Below are 17,294 nucleotides of genomic sequence, written 5' to 3' on the forward strand. Positions count from 1 at the left end.
AATAATTTTGTAGAATTAAAAATCTTAAATTAACTTGATTTTAAAATATATAAATAGACGTGAAATTAAGTTAAATTTAAAATTCTTTTTAACATCAACTTTTTCAAAATTGAAACTATACCCAAAAGTCAATCAAGTTTTATGATACAAATTTAAATCTTCATTGTTTAAAGAAAACATTTTAAGAAATTATATCTGCATTTCCAACCTATTTCGTTCAGTATTTTTCCTCCAAAACTGCTTTTTGTTTTGAAACAAGTCACTTTCAAAAAATGTATTACTTTAACTTGAGACCAATTATCCTGGTTTGGACCTCAGATCTTGTTAGGCTAAAGAGAATTAGTTTAGGCATTTTCTTCCTACACCCATCATTTTCTTCCTACACCCCATCATTTTGAAAAAAAAAATTGAAACATAATAAATAATTCCGAGTTTATTTTTCAGAAGTCAAACATTTAAAAGCATTTTCCGGAAAGTTTAAATGTGATGAGAGAAGAAATTTGATGAGGGGAGGAAACAATTGCCATTATAGTTTATTATTTAGAATAAATTAGCCCTTATTTAGAATAATTAACAGTTTAAAGTTGGAAAGTTTCAAAACAATAAAACCAATTTTTAGTTTCATAATTTTAATTTTAAATTTACTATTTTATTTTTTTAAGTTAATTCTTAGATTCAAACCAGTAAGTTACAAAATCATTTGGGAGTGAGACAGCAATAGAAAGAAAAGCTTATTGAAGAATTTCATCTAGGGTCAATTAATTCTAAAGTTTATAAATTTAAGTACTTTTAATTGAACTATTGATTGAGTATTAATTCTTTTTACGGAGTCATTAATTACCCTTTTATTGTTCTGTTTAAATAGTGACAGCTTTTATATTGTTTCATTGCTCTAAAATGGAGCTGTATACTTAAAAAAAAAGGCTAATTTATCTTTGATATACTTAGTTTTTATCAGAAATATTTATATAGAAATGCATTCTCTATTGGTGTTTCCTATAATAATTTAAGAATGCTTAAAAATCAATTTCTCACTCAATTAGTGTAATATCCCAAAAATACAGTCTAAAACTATATAATAGAATAATCACATCAAATAATATTACAGATCAGTCTTACATTAAAAGAGAAGTATGCTTGTGGTCGAACGACCTTACAGAAAAACTAGAAAATTAAAACCGAACAACATAAGCAAATCCCGACCGAACGGTTTACAAAATACTATACCGAACGGTCCTACCAAAAGAAAAAGGGAAAAGATGATCGAACGATCATCTTAAAACTAAGCTAATAAACTGACCGAACAATTCTACTGTTTGGTATTAACTTCTACCTCCACTAAGCTATCTTCCTCTAACAACTCTTCCAGCAGGTCGTCTCCTTCTGCTCACATCCACATGGATGATCATTGCAACAGAAGGACAACCGAACGTACAAAACAGACAAGACAAGAAACATAGGGTAAGCTTATGTAATTTAATTCATGTATAAACATATATTTCACACAATCAACCAAACAAGATAATTCATCATTCGTTCATGCAAAGCCTAATACTAGACTGACTGTTCGGACTATATGAATTCTGTGTAGTTACGACGTTCGTGCACCTAGGTGATGTAGTAACTGGGATGTCCTCAACAGCTGTCACCCGTGGTTAGTCCTATCTATCCAAATTAACCATAAGGACTAGGATCTTCTGCCATTCCCACACATGACTTACCCTCCTCTAGGTGAGGACGAGTAATCACGGAACACACTAGTGCAGAAAGGGCTTTGGACGTATGTTATTTTGGCCTTTTGACGTCCGACATGCACCCGACGTCTTTGTGGGTGACGTTAACCAGACGTCTGTTGTGTTAGGTCGAACGTCTATATAGACGTCCGTTCCGACACAACAGACGTCTATATAGACCTCCGTTTGTGTTGGAACGGACGTCTATATGTCTGAACGGGTTATTTAGGGTTACGGGGTTTAGACATCTATTTGTGCACTGCCAGACATCTAAGGGTCACTCAATGAAAATTATAATAACACGTCAAAAACATGCATACACAAAACCCTATGAAAAAAGTATTAACGAAGAAACTAACCTGAAGAGCAGATTCAAAATGAAAATGGAGGGAAATGAAGGAGGGCACGACCTAAAACGTAGGCCAAAAAACGCCGCCCAAGAACACGCAACAAACTGCACCAAAATGCATCGAAAACGATTTTTAATCGGTCCAAATGAAAGATATTTCATCACTGAACAATTTAATCAGAATAAAAGTAAGATTAAATGGTCCAAAACAGATAAAAACCAACTTGGAAATGCAAGGCGCAGAGGGAACTCTCACGGAAGCGCGTAACTCCTCGCGGGTTCGCGTTTTGGTGTACATGTATTTCTTTTAAATGTCTTTTAAACATTCGTTTTGGAGAGGGTCGGACGTCTACAATATTATAAACGTCCGGGCCCCTCCAGAACGGACGTTCAAGAGGCTGACATGGTTCGACGTTCAAGAGGCTGACATGGTAGTTGAACCCGTCAGCCTTTTGAACGTCCGTTCTGGAGGGGGCCAGACGTCTATAATATTGTAGACGTCCGCCCCCTCCAGAACGGACGTTCAAAAGGCTGAAGCAATCAACTCTTCAACTCCCCAGTCGGTCTCTTGAACGTCCGTTCTGGAGGGGGCGGACGTCTACAATATTATAGCCGTCCACCCCTTCCAGAACGGACGTTCAAGAGACTGACTGGGGAGTTGAAGAGTTGATTGCTTCAGCCTTTTGAACATCCGTTCTGGAGGGGGACGAACGTCTATAATATTGTAGACGTCCACCCCCTCCAGAACGGACGTCCAAGAGACTGATTGGGGAGTTGAAGAGTTGATTGCTTCAGCCTTTTGAACGTCCGTTCTGGATGGGGCCGGACGTCTATAATATTATAGACGTCCGTCCCCCTCAAGAACGGATGTTCAAAAGGCTGAAGCAATCAACTCTTCAACTCCTCAGTCAGTCTCTTAAACGTCCGTTCTGGAGGGGGCGGACGTCTATAATATTGTAGACGTCCGGCCCCCTCTAGAATGGACGTTCAAGAGACTGACTGAGGAGTTAAAGAGTTTATTGCTTCAGCCTTTTGAACGTCCGTTCTGGAGGGGGACGGATGTCTATAATATTGTAGACGTCCGCCCCCTCCAGAACGGACGTTCAAGAGACTGACTGGGGAGTTGAAGAGTTGATTGCTTCAGCCTTTTGAACGTCCGTTTTGGATGGGGCCGGACGTCTATAATATTGTAGTCGTCCGTCCCCCTCCAGAACGGACGTTCAATAGGCTGAAGCAATCAACTCTTCAACTCCCTCGTCAGCCTTTTGAACGTCCGTTTGAGGGGCCCGACGTCTATAATTTTATAGACGTCCGGCCCCCTCCGAAACGGACGTCTCCACACTCAATTATTTACATTTATGCCACCGGTCAATTATTTACGTTGGGGTTTTGGTGGACCGACGTCTATTGGGTGACGTTAAAGGCCAATTCTGCACTAGTGACATCAGGATGAATCGCGAGCTTAGCATTCCCACATTCATACTTTACCAAATTCCAATATCCAATAATGAGATATTCCTCCCCGAAATACTCGTTCAAAATCAAATACATTTCATATACATTATATTTTATCATCTTCCATTTTCAAACTTCAATTTTAACTAAGATCACTTAAGATACAAAATACCAAACGTGAAACTTTAACCTTTAACGAGACCGAACACTTGGATTGAGACCGAGAGGTTTCCAGTTCCATAATAGATCAAAGATGAGAGAGAATTGCTATCGGGATTTGAAAGAGACAGAGTTCAATAATATTTCTCAAGATTTAAAAGGATCGAACGTTATTTACAAGGTGAGTTAATTTGATGAACTGACCCATGAGCGTTTAAACTGAACAGCTTAAAGCCTAGACCGAGTACTAAGACTCTAGGCAGAAACCAATGGAAACAAACACCACAAGACATTCAAATAATAGTACTTAGAAGACTCATGAATAAATCGAACGCTTATAAATACTTAGCTTACTTATAAATTTATCCTCAAGAAAATCGAATACTAGTCAAAGACCGAGCACGGTAGAGGTGAACACCATTGAGGTTGGACGAATGCTATTTTCATCCAGATAAATTATAGAAAAGAGACTGAGCGCTTGGTGTAAGACCCAACACTAAATAGTATGAACGCTTGGTGAAAGACCTAGCTCTAAATCGTACAAGCGCTTGGAATATAAGATATTATTTAATTAATATTCAAGAACGAACGACTATACTACTACCTATGGACATACTTAAATTTATATCAAAATGCCAAGAAAAGAATATCCTTGGTGGAACACCTGTACACAAACTGTACTAGACGAAGACGCTCCTCCTCAACATAAATTCTTTCCAAATGAAAGAGTTCAGTCCTAAACGAGTCCCCAAGAAAACCCGAACGGTCAAAGACCATTCAGTAACGAACATACATTTATCATAGGGAATTTCATACTTAGAATTATTTATCTTCAAAATCTCATACATCCATATCATATTGAATTTCCATACTTCATACAATTAGATCATAGCAACAATCATATTAATTTAGCAAACTCAACCAACATACATGCAATACAAGCAACATCCAAATTAAATTAAATAAGTTTCCCTTACCTCTAATGTGACCGAACGCTCACAGCTCGTATAGAATAGCTCCCCACCCGAAATCTCAGAATCCTACGGTTCACTCTTTATAAAACTAAACCAAACAAAAGACCAGAAATGGCTCAGAACGAGATTATGAACTCATGCAACTAGAATCTTGGTTTGCATGCGCCAGAAAACGAACGACTAAAGGAGAAGAAGAACTTACCAGTTCATAACCCAAAACCGATCGGTTCAAATTGAAGCTCTTGACACCGGAGGAGTAGCAACAGTGCCTGAATAGTGATCGGAGGAAGCAAAAGTGAGAATTTCTTAGAGAGAAGATGAAGGAGGTGTAGTGAGAAGGAGGAGAAAATGAGATTTTCAGAATCTGGGGAAGAAGGGTGCATGCAATGAGTGGCGTGAATTTATGAAAATCAAGTTTTTCTTCCAACGTCAAAACGAGCGTCCGTTCATCTGCCAACACCTGCCTTCCACCAGCTGAGTGTCGAGCCCCCTTTTGACACGTGAAATCCACTAAAGCGAATTCTGAATGGATTTTTAATGGTTGTGACAATTAGTTTGCATAATAATTGTTTAAAATTGAAAGAGCAAAAAATAAATAAAAGAATATTTTACTTTCGGAGTGATACAAGTGGAATAATGAAGTGGTTGGACTTTGAGCCATACGCTCAAATTTGGTTGACATTCATATCGGGGTTTCGTTTATATTCCTCTTCCTATTTCTATTTTAAAATATTTATAAAACAATTTCACACTGCTCAACAATCAATTTCATCCAATATGGTGCTCTGCATGAAAGGAATAATAATATTTTATTATTTTTATTGGAAAAATTTATCTAAATTATTTATGTAATTTTTTAATAAAATATATTATCATATAATTGTTTCAAATAACATAAAATAAATGAACTGCTTAAAATAAATAATATAAATCCAAATGAAACAATAAGTTATAATAAATTCTACAAACTTAAAGTATAAATTTAGTAACAAACTAAAAATCCTACACACACACACACACACACATATATATATATATATATATATATATATATATATATATATATATATATATATATATATATATATAAACAAAAGAGTTGTATTCTACAAACTTAAAATATAATAAATTTAAAATAAATTCTTCAAATTAAAAGCATAATTTAAAATAAAAAATAATTATTCATTCAAACTACAAAAATAATAATAATAATAATAATGATGATGATAGTAATTACAATAGTATTACTCATTAATAATTAAAGAAAATGTATGAATACAATATAAGTATTTATTAAATTAATAAAAATAATAATATTACAATTATTATTAGAATTAAAAATAAAGTAACTAAGTTAAAATAAAATATAATAGGTAATTAACAATAGTAATTATTATTATTATAGTAATAATAGCATAAATAATTTAATAAGTAAAAAAATTTTAAAAATGAAATATAATTATTGAAGAAAATTATAATAATAATAGTAAATAGAATTGTATTAATAATTAAGAAATATTTAATGTTGCTGAAAATTATTTTGTAAAATAAAGTTTTGATGAATTTAGAGTAAATAGTAAAAAATATATAATTATTTTATTTGAAATTATATTTAGACATTAATCATTATTAAATTAAATTTGATTTGAATAATTTTTTTAACTAATTAAAATATATTAATTACATTAAAAAATTATTTTAAAATTTTCATAGAAAACTATGTAAAACCTCAAAAAATGGTATTTTTAGAAGTGGTGGTAGTCTAAAAATAGTGAGACTCGATTATTTTAATATTAAACGGTTTTATTATAAATAGTTTGTTATAAATGAGTTTCATTATTTTAAAACGTATTATCTTTCTAGAAACCACTATTCTAGAGTTCTCTACCTTCTCTCTGAGAGTTCTAACTCCTAGTCATCTATTTGACGATCAGGAGGTACCTAATCGACCACGGCAACGAGGTCTACGTTTCTACCCGATCAGTTTCTTCAATAGAGCAAGTAAGTTTCAACTCTCTTTTTTCCCTTTCGTTCTTAAATCTGTCGTAGAGGAATATTGTACTGTTGCATGTGTAATCATGCATCTCCTACATGTTCTTGATTTATCTAGAGTTCTAAGAACTTTGTCCGTTTCCAATTTGGTGTTTCGTAGGTCGTCTAGCTTCTCCTTGCGGTTCAAGTAAACAGCGAAGCGTTTGAGAAGTTTGACAGTTGGTTTAGAGGTAAGGAAAGCTAGACAATTGCTTTTAATTGAAGTGTGTGGTACAAGTTTAATGGTATGTGACTACTAAATTGTTTGGATGAAAAATGTTATTATGGGTTAGTGATAATTGAACTAATTAGGTGATATTGATGATTTGCGTGATAATGAATGTTGTATAACATGTTGATCTGTTCTATGTATGTTTGTGAGGTTGGATTTGATGTTGATGAAGTGAATTGCGTTGATTGAACTGTTAGAGGAAAAAAAATTAGTCTTGGTTGTAATTTTGTTGGGTTTAAGTGGAGGTTTAAGGTAGTGAAATGATGAGAAATGGGTGATGAACTGGTTTGATGCAGTTGAGAGTGTTTAGGAGCTGTTTTGTGACTTGCTCAAACATTTAAAATGGAAAGAATCTGAGTTATGAGTATGTGGTGGTAATTAGGTAGAGTAGATGTTGGTTTAGAACTAAATTCTTGGGGTTGGACTAGTGAAAACCTAAATTGGGGGTTATGTGAGTAATTGGTCATTTTGGTTGATGTTATTGAGTCTTTTGGGACTTGTTAGAAGCCCTAAGTTGCTTGAAATTGTGCCACAAGTGGTATAATTCAAGTTGAGTCTCCAAGTTGAGTTTTTGTGAGCTTTTGGTTGAGATCTTATAGCCATTTGTTAAAAATGAGTTTAGAAAGGTTTAGACACACTTGGTTGAGTATAATTGATGGTATAATACAATTTAGAAGTGTTAGAAATTGGGTAAGGTGCGTAAAATTGGTCAGGAGTGGTTGAGATGCGCAAATTTTGTAGTTTTGGTGTTGTAGAATTATGTAGTCTCGCTGAGCGAACAGACTTGGTGCGGTGAGCGAATGAGCTTTAGCTGAGCGAACAGATTTAGTGCGCTGAGCGAACAGATTTAGTGCGCTGAGCGAACAGATTTAGTGCGCTGAGCGATCTGTAAGTGAGCAGAACCCACTGATTTTGTTTTTGCACAGCGAGTTGGGTCGTTGAGCAAGAGGTTGGGGTCTAGAACTACTGTGAGTTTTATTCGCACAGCGAACTAGGTCACTGAGTGAGTGGTTTGGGGTCTGGTGGTACTGTTTGTGTATTCGCACAACGAGCTGGGTCACTGTGCGAGGGAACTCTGTGGTCGCTTAGCAAATGTATGTGCTAAGCGACTGGTCCAAGTTGTTGGTATGCCCTTTCTTTCATTGTTTATAAATTATTTGAGTTATATATTGATTCAATTGGATATGATGTATGATGGTGTATGAGTTGTATGAACATCAAAGGCATGAGTTGAGAATCACAGTGAAAGTATGTGGTTTCAAAGCATGGTTTCAAAGTGGTGAAAGTAAGTTCCAAAGTGAATCATCTTGGTGAGGTTCAAGTATGTTTAGAATGAATGCAGGAGCTCAGTCTTGGGGGTTATCCTGAAACTCTAATGGTCTTTCATTCTCAAGTAGAGATCATTGATCCATGTTGTGAGGAGTAGCAAGAGGTCTTAGTCTTGGGAGCTTCCACTATGCTCCAAGGCCCGGAACAGACTAACCTTGTGAGTGTGATAGGGTGAAACTCATTGTCAATGGCTTTGCAAAGCAGTAGAAGCCACCACAAGTGAACAACCCGTCATAGCTCGGCAATCATTCTAAGTCCGGACAGTCCATTCATAATAAGTGTCTTGCATAAAGTGTTTTATGATTGTGTATTGATATGTTTGTGCTATGTAACAGGTTTTAAATGAGTTTATATATATACACATATATACACATATATACATATATACACATATATACATATATACATATATACATATATACACATATATACATATATATACATATATATATACATACATATATATATACATATATATACATATATATATATATATATATATATATATATATATATATATCATTCCTAAATTATAAACTAGCTTACCCTTGTTTTTCTGTTACTTGTCTTTGTATGTTGTTTTCCTTTTGTGATGATCACCTAATGGTGTGAGCTTAGGGATTCACCTTTTCAGTTGTTCAAGTTAGAGATGAGTGAGAAACAGATGAGTTATTAGATAGATCTACAGAAGTAGATCTCTTCTTTGAAGGAGGTTTGTTTTACCTAGTTGTTCTTATAGCATCTATGTAACGTTTCATTTTGGTAGTTTTATAATGTTAAAATGGGATGTTACAAACTATTTGATAAAATATCTATGAAAAAGTGAATTTAAATGTTTTCATTTTGTAAAAGAAACTAGATTTAAATTTTCTAAGTAGTGTATATTATTTAATAAATTAAATTTAAATTTATTTTCTAATTCAGTATAACATCGAAAAAGTTATATAAGTTAATTAATCTGTAGAAATTAAAAATACCACAATAAAAATATAAAATAGATATCAATTTCGCTTAAAATTAATTGTTCATTTTATTAATTAAATATAAATTTTATACATATTATTTATTTATATTTTTATTCATATATAATTTTACGAAAAGCTAATAATTTTAATTATATAATAAATTACTATAAAAAAAATCATCTATAAATTATATTAGATCCATTTAAAATATATATATATATATATAATATTAAAATTATTGAAACATAATAAATTTTATATATTATGTTTTATATGAAAATAAAATAAAATATGTAAGAACTATAACATTAAAATAATTAAAAAAAATGAAGTACAATAAATAAATAAAAATTAAATAATATATAATAATGATTACTAAAATTTGATACAAAATCTAAAGGTTATTTTAGATGTTGGATTGATATTCGATTATTTTAATATTAAAATGTTAAATATAAGTATTGTAAACTAATTTTATTTTTAAAAGTACATCATTTTTATATAAATACTTGTCTATAGTTTTCTCATTTCTTTTTAGATTTTCTCACTCCTTATTTTTCTATTTGAATATCAGAGGCCGTTAGAATGATCCTCATGGCAAGTTCTACAATTTTGTATGATCAATTTATTATTTAGAGTAAGTTGGTTGTTTGTCTTTTTTATTGGTATGTTTGTTCTTCCTTTACATGTGCATTATTTTGGCTCACATGTGATGTTTAAGTTTTCCATAAGATTCTATGATGATTAGTCCTGATCATGTTTGTGTTATTCTTAGGTATAGATATAACATCTTGTGAGTTTGAAGGAGATTGGTGTTCTTTGAGATGTTTAAATTGTCTTATGTAAGGGAAGCTAATTACACTAATTATAAGTTCTAAATATGTTCAATTTACTGATTAAGTAATTGTACTATGATTGAATTATTTATTGAGACGTGTGATGAACGTGATTTGTTGAATTGGAGATTAGGTTCTTAAATTGCATGATTAGGTTGTATGATGAATTTTTAAGTAAATTAAGGAGTAATATTGCAATTGTGGTTATTTGGACTAAGTTGGATTGTTGTTAACCCGAAATGTTTATGTTGGTGGTGTGTATGAAGCTTTTGATTTGAGTTTCATATGGTTGGATTTGCATATTCGTAGAATTTCGTTTTCTGCAATTATGCAAACTCGTTGAGTAAAGGGTTGCGTTGTTGGGTGACGCCAAAGTTAGAGAGTTTACTAACTTGTTGTCGTTGTGTGTGACTAGACTTTGTTGGGCGAATTTTGGTAATTAAATTTGTGTGGTCTCTGGTGGTATTTTTGTTGGGCGATGACTGAGCTCACTGTGCGATTTATTATATGTATGTGACTTCTATGAGAATGGTTGGCACTGATCCAAGGAATATTAGAATTGAGTTTTCTTAGTGTATGCATTGATATAAAGATTCAATATTCAAAGTTATCCTGACGCTCTAATAACAATCTAAACTCGGGTAGAGAAGAATAAGGTATATGGTGAGAGGAGTGAAAGGTCCTAGTATAAGGGTTTTACCTTGACTTAAGATGATAATTGACTAACCTTGTGTATGATAGGATGAAACTCATGGTTTTACAGAACAGTAAAAGTCACTACAAGTACAAAACTTAACTTGTGAGAGACTGGTATCAATGCATGTATCTGGATAATTAAATCTTGTTTAGTCTTTGTTGTGATGTGCTGGTTCTTATGAATGATTAGTATATGATATTAACTTCATTTATATTATATGAAAACTCTTTTATGCATTAGCTTTTTTATTTTATTGTTGTTTTGTTTTGTGTTTATTTTTTTTTTTTTTTGCAATTTTCATCTTAATTGATGTGAGCAGATGAAGAAACGGGAGTCGATGCAGAAGAGAGAAATGCATATGTTTAGCTCTTAGGCTTGGCATATGTTATGTAGAATATTTTTGAAAAACTTTATGTTCTTTTTTAAATTCATTTTTGTTTCTTTGAGTTGTTAATACCTTATTTGTATGTTTTGTTATTATGAGTATACTACGAAAAACTATAAATGATGGATTATTTGTTTATTTTATTGATCATTTATTTTAGTAAACTTATACTATTAAAATAGAATGTTATAAAAATACTAAATAAAAAAATTATTAAAATAAATTATTATACATAATTATTAAAAAGGAAACTAATAAAATAATAAAAAATCTATATTTAAATATTTAAGTCAATAAATATAATATAAAACAAAATGAATAAAATATTAATGATGATAGACGTTTATAAAACTTTTAATATAATACAAATTAAAAATTTCAAAACGAAAATTCATATTGAAATTGAATAATTTAAACATTGGAATGTGTATGTAGATACAATTAAAGATAATTTATTATTAATTTATGGTAATTTTGAAATTTTGAAATTTTATAAATAATAAAAAATTTAAAACTCAAAATAGAATTTCATATTATTATGTGTATAGAAAATTGGATGTAAGTATAATTAAAATAAATTTTAAATAAATAACAAAATGTATTAATTTAACTTAATAAAAATCTTTTTATTTGAAATATAGATATTATTTCTAAAAAAGTTATCAATGTTTCAAAAAATATTAACCTAATTGTATTATTAAATAGTGTAAACCTTTAAAAATAATTAATGATTTCTTTATTATAATTGATTAATGATTTTTTATTTAATAATATTGGAAACTAAAAATTGAGAAATTGATTAATATATATTTTATTTAATTTATAAATTAAAAATATTAATTAAGTAAAAACCATCGAATAAAAATTTGCTATCTCTTTATTATCCATAACATTAAAATCACCTGAATAAAAAAATGAAAAAATTAAACTGTTACAATTATTATAAGAAATTGCAACCTCACTCCTTACCCATATCCTTATTACAACAATTATTAAACTATTACAATTATAAAAAGCTAAATGTTTTTTTTCAATGAGAATCTATTGCACCTAAAAGTTAAAAAAAAAAAAAAGTTAAACGTGTAGAAGAACACTACACTTAATGTGGATTTTCCTTTTGAACTAAAAAGGGATATTTTATTGTTCTGGCTGACAATGAAATGGAATTAAAAAAGTAGAAAAAAAAGATTTTGAAGGGAGAATGGGTTAAAAACCATTATGAAACGCCAACAGCAAATCCAACAGCGCCTCTCTACCTCGAATTGCTAATCGAAAATGAAACATTAATATGCCAACAACCACTGCAGAGGTCATTTATAACCCCTGTTGGCTGTAGCTATGATAGCACCACTTCACTGCTATTTTAGCATCTAAATTCCGATGCAAACCACTATTTGCCCCTCTCTTCTCCACTATTGCTCATCACTTCCAAAGCTCTACACTCATTCCAACGTCCCCATTTATGCTTACCACCTTGCCTTTAAATCACACCGCCCAATTCTCATGCTCAAGAATGTTGGTCATTATAAATCATTCATACAATTCTAATTAAAACTTCCTTCTTGCCTTAAAATACCATAATCCCTCTAACAATCAATCATTAGGAACACACCACTCAAACTAAACACAAATATTACAAGTTTACAAGTAAAGAACGCATAACTCCTTCAAGTATTTAAGTATTTAAGATATATAAGAGAACAACACGAAATTAAAACATCATTCCTCGGGTGTCTGAATGCTATGAATGAAAATTTATCACTTCCTGAGGACCTGTATTTTCCATGGATTCGGGGGAAAAAACAAAGGGTGGTGGGGGACCAGTTCCTGATTCAAATGTTTCCTTCGGTGGATGCTGCACACATCAAGACACAAAACACTCCTTCCAAGCCTTGTAAAGAACCATTTTAATCAACATTGGCATCTGGATTGCAGTTAAAATCCTTGTTGGGTCTATACTCGATGGCAGAGGAACTTAAATCCTTCTTCCAGTCCCAGTCACTGAAGAGAGACTGAGGAGACTGATATTCCTGTTTCAAACTCCCTGCTGAACTTAACTGGCTACTAAATATAAGGTCTTTGGTCCTTGCAGTTTCAAGGTTCAACAGCTCGGCATCTCGCATTGTTTGCTGTTGGAAGCAGTTGCCCAGCATGGTAGAACCACTTCTCGATTCCGAAACAGTACTTGATGGAATTGGAGACATATGAGACCACATGCTGTCTGAGGTGAAGTCATAACCTTGATATCTCACACTTCCCAGATCTTTCTGTAAGACGTGTTCATCTGCTTCTGAGTTCAGTCCAAACCTGTGGAGTGTTTATTTAACATCATGATGTTTCATTTATTTCAAGTACGCATAACAGGAAATTACCAAAAGATTTTAGAAATTTTGAAGAAAAAATTATGAAAATTTATACAGATGGATCTTAAACTTAGAGGCTGGGGTCACTGAAGCCATGAAATAAAAAAGCAACCGGCTGCACATGGATCTATTGAGATGAATGATTTAGACACTACTGACAAGAAGAAAACTGTTCTTACATACTCTGCACAGGGCAATTTAGATGCCCCCTGATTCTATCTTCACAAAAATAAGTCAATATCCAAATGACCTCAAATTACACCAGTTCCTTATGATGAATAAGAAACACGTACTTTAATGAGATTGATCGTTATCTTCCCTCTCATTTTCATAACACCTTTTTTCTTTTTACTTTACAAATAAAAAAAGTCACCTTCAAAGCATGCATGTCTTAGTCATTAACAGTATCAAATATCAATTAGTTTCTATTCACACACACAAAATAGTAAAACTATCACAAAGCTTTATTAGAATTGTATCTCAAAGTAATAGGGAAGGAAAACAATAATGCATGAAGCACAAGATGGAGAAGACATTGAAGGAAATGGAAGATTCGAGTAGCGCTCACCAACGTTGAAAGAAAACCAAACAATTAGAGAAAATAGCAAATTTCAATATTCCCTTAGAAAACCTATCCCAAGTCACCAGACAACTATCTATCACTATTTGGATGCATGGTCCACCAAAACAAAGCTACCTTTTACCATTGCATTAACTGCATCAAACATAAACATCAATGCACCGCTATAATTTCAGTTTGCTACCATGCAATCATTGGTAAATCCTTGATTTCCAATTTTATCAAATTACACCATGATACTACATCATTCACTGTGACAAGGCAAGGTGAAAAATGGCCTACATTTCTTACAATATGTTTCAAGCATGAAAAACATTTCAACAAAATACTTGAATATCTAAACCTGAAACCCCACCTCATGATCTCAGAGAACATCCAGAACATGGTCACAAGAAAATCAAGAACTTCACAAATGTTCAACAATAAACTACAACATCTGATTAAATGCAAACCCAAAAAAAATGGAAAACTTATATGCTGTTTCTGAGGGGTAAAGTGGTTCATTGAACACGCAAAAAAGTTTTGGGAGAAAAAACACAGTTGAATTAATGAAGATAGCTCATCAGAACTTGCATGCGGTCTCAAAGGGTCAATATTGAAAATTGCTTCAAAGCATTCATTGAACACGACGGAAACTATAGGAAAAAACTCACAGTTGAATCTAAGAAGATAGCTTATCAGAACTCGGATGCCGTTTCTAAGGGGCAAAGTTGAAATTTGCTTCAAAGTGTATGCAAAAAGATTTGGGAAAAAAAACGCCAAAATGAATTTATGAAGATATCATCGGCACTGCATCTTATCAAAATAGAGACAAATCAAGTTGAATAGAATACAAATCTAACCCAAACTCTAGGCAGATAACTTACACCTCACTCCCAGAATCTCACCCCACACATCATAATGGTCCACATGTTAGGTAACTTAACATCACCGCTACCATGTTTGCTGTACAGAACTATAACATAATAATACACTACATGTTACCGTGAAGTAAAACACCCACACACTCCACTAGAAAATCACAGCAATCATTACCACAACCCCAAAAGTCAAACACCCTTAAAGACAAATGTACATACACACAATACCCTACCCTATTCACACTACAACATCAGCAACAGTTTTGTTTCTCCTGATGAGGTCGAGTACATGGATTACACGGCGGCTCGCCTTCAGATGCCATTCACACATAATTAAATACGGTAAAGTAAAAAAAAAAGGTAATCAATTCAAAAACTCTCACAAAGGGCTCAATCTGAAAGAGGCGAATGGGCATACATACCGGTAAGTTTTCTTGGTGTTGTCACCTGAAAGAGTGAGGGGGTCCATGTGAAGGTGGGGGAGTGTGGGGGTGGCAGTGGTGGCGCTGTTCCCAAGGGTGAAAGTGAAACCCTCCCGAGCACCATTGGTATGCAAAGGAAGGGTGTTGAGGGTTGTCGCAGATGCAGCAGCAGAACCAGTTGCAGAAGATGTAGCAGAACCCGTTGCAGAGGAAGCAGCAGAAGCAGAAGCAGCAACAGGGTTTGAAGAAGCAGAAGAAGAGTGAGGTTGAGATTCCACAGGCTTTCTTGAACGGTAACGGCGTCGTATCATATGGCGGTCGCAGTACTTGGAGTCAGGATGAGCATCCCTCGAACACCTCCACTTCTTCCCATCGGTTCTCCTGCACCGACCCGGTTCAGGGTCTATCTTCTTCCCATAGTACCCCCCAACTGCAGAAAAACCATAAAGACTCAAACTTCACATAAGTAAGAGGCATAAAACGCAAAATAGGTCATTGTTTGCGATTACTCACGAGATGGGTGTGCCATGAATTGGAGGCTCTTGCGAATGGGGAGAAGGAGGTCGGGCGGAACGGAGAGCCCCGCCTTGAGGTACTTGAAGATGAGAGCCTGGTGCTCCAGCTCGTGCCACTGGGCCGCCGTGAACGGCGTCCACATCGCCGCCGTGGACGGCGGAGGAACGCTCATGGTTGCGATAAAAAAGAGGGGAAAAGGGCGAATCTGGGTGGGGAGAAGAGCATTAGAGAAGGGGATGGGCGGTTACCTGTGAGAGTTGAGACATGATTTGGTTTGGATAGGTAAAAATGAAATGGTAGGGATTCAAGAATGCTATTGCTGCATATTAACTACTACTTCTACTACTCAACAAGGGAACCTTCCACCTTTATTTATTGTTTTCTTTTAAATCTTTATTTCTTTTTTATTTTTTTTTTGTTCTTATCTCCTCCTCCTCTTTTATTTTCTTTTAAGACAATTTAATCCATTTCATTTTAGCGTCTTTTTTCCTCACCAATTAAATTTCTTTCGTTTTTTTAATCAAAATAATCATTCATTAGGAGGACTTGTTGGCGTTTCAAAATTATAAGTTTTGGAACAAAAATCATTTTTGTTTGAGAATAGCTAAACCTACTTCAAAAATAACAACTTTTGAAATTTTTACACAAATAAATATTGTAGATAAAATGAAGGTTACTCTAACATAAAGAAATTCTCTCCATTTCTTTTGTATTTTGTCATATAAAAAATTTATTGATCTTTATTTTTAAAAATATATTTAAATGTAACATTGAACCTCTTTTACATATGTTTTGTATTACTTGAATAAAACTACAATCACTAGAGTTTGTTTCTCATAAATGTCAAGATTCTTTTATCATGTATCTCCAATCATTTCACCTACACTTTTAAATTTTTTTTAATTTTAGAACTGTTTTCACAATTCAAAAATCTTTACAATTCATTTTTTTTAGGTTAATAGGTTCGGAAGTTCCTATATTTGCGAGTTCGTTTTAATTGGGTCCTTCAATTTTGGAAGTGATCAATTGGGTCCCCACCACCGCTCTAATTTAATATTTTTAATAATTTCTAATTATATTTTCATTTATTAATATATTTAACAATTAAAAATGTTAAAAATTCATCTATACAGCTCAAACGGTGTCACCTGGATGCCATCTATATTTAACTAAAATGCTATTATTGAATCAAATTGACCAAAATTAGGGACCTCCAAATCTATTAAACCTTTTTTTTACTTCACCGAATATTAAAATCTGGTAAAAAAATTTGTTTTTTATGGATTTTGAAATCTAGGATTTTTTATTTTTTTCTCGAATTTCAAAATCTTTTTTATATTTCTTATCAAATTTTAAAATTTGATGAAAAAAAAATTAAAATTATTTTTAAAAATGGAAAGTAAAGAAT

The 17,294-nt window shown here is 32.8% G+C and overlaps 1 protein-coding gene across 1 annotated transcript; it reads right to left on the bottom strand.

The window, feature by feature from the left end:
* Positions 1–12,652: 12,652 nt before the first annotated feature.
* LOC108336021 (growth-regulating factor 4) lies at positions 12,653–16,240 on the bottom strand. The gene is made up of 3 exons (XM_017572301.2): positions 15,884–16,240; positions 15,371–15,800; positions 12,653–13,452 (listed from the first exon to the last, which is right to left on the bottom strand). Exons 1-3 carry the CDS (start codon positions 16,056–16,058, stop codon positions 13,053–13,055), a joined length of 1,005 nt encoding a protein of 334 aa, XP_017427790.1. The 5' UTR covers positions 16,059–16,240; the 3' UTR covers positions 12,653–13,052.
* Positions 16,241–17,294: the final 1,054 nt, after the last annotated feature.

Source organism: Vigna angularis, chromosome 10 (assembly GCF_016808095.1).
Source record: "Vigna angularis cultivar LongXiaoDou No.4 chromosome 10, ASM1680809v1, whole genome shotgun sequence".
NCBI classification, from domain to species: Eukaryota; Viridiplantae; Streptophyta; class Magnoliopsida; order Fabales; family Fabaceae; genus Vigna; species Vigna angularis.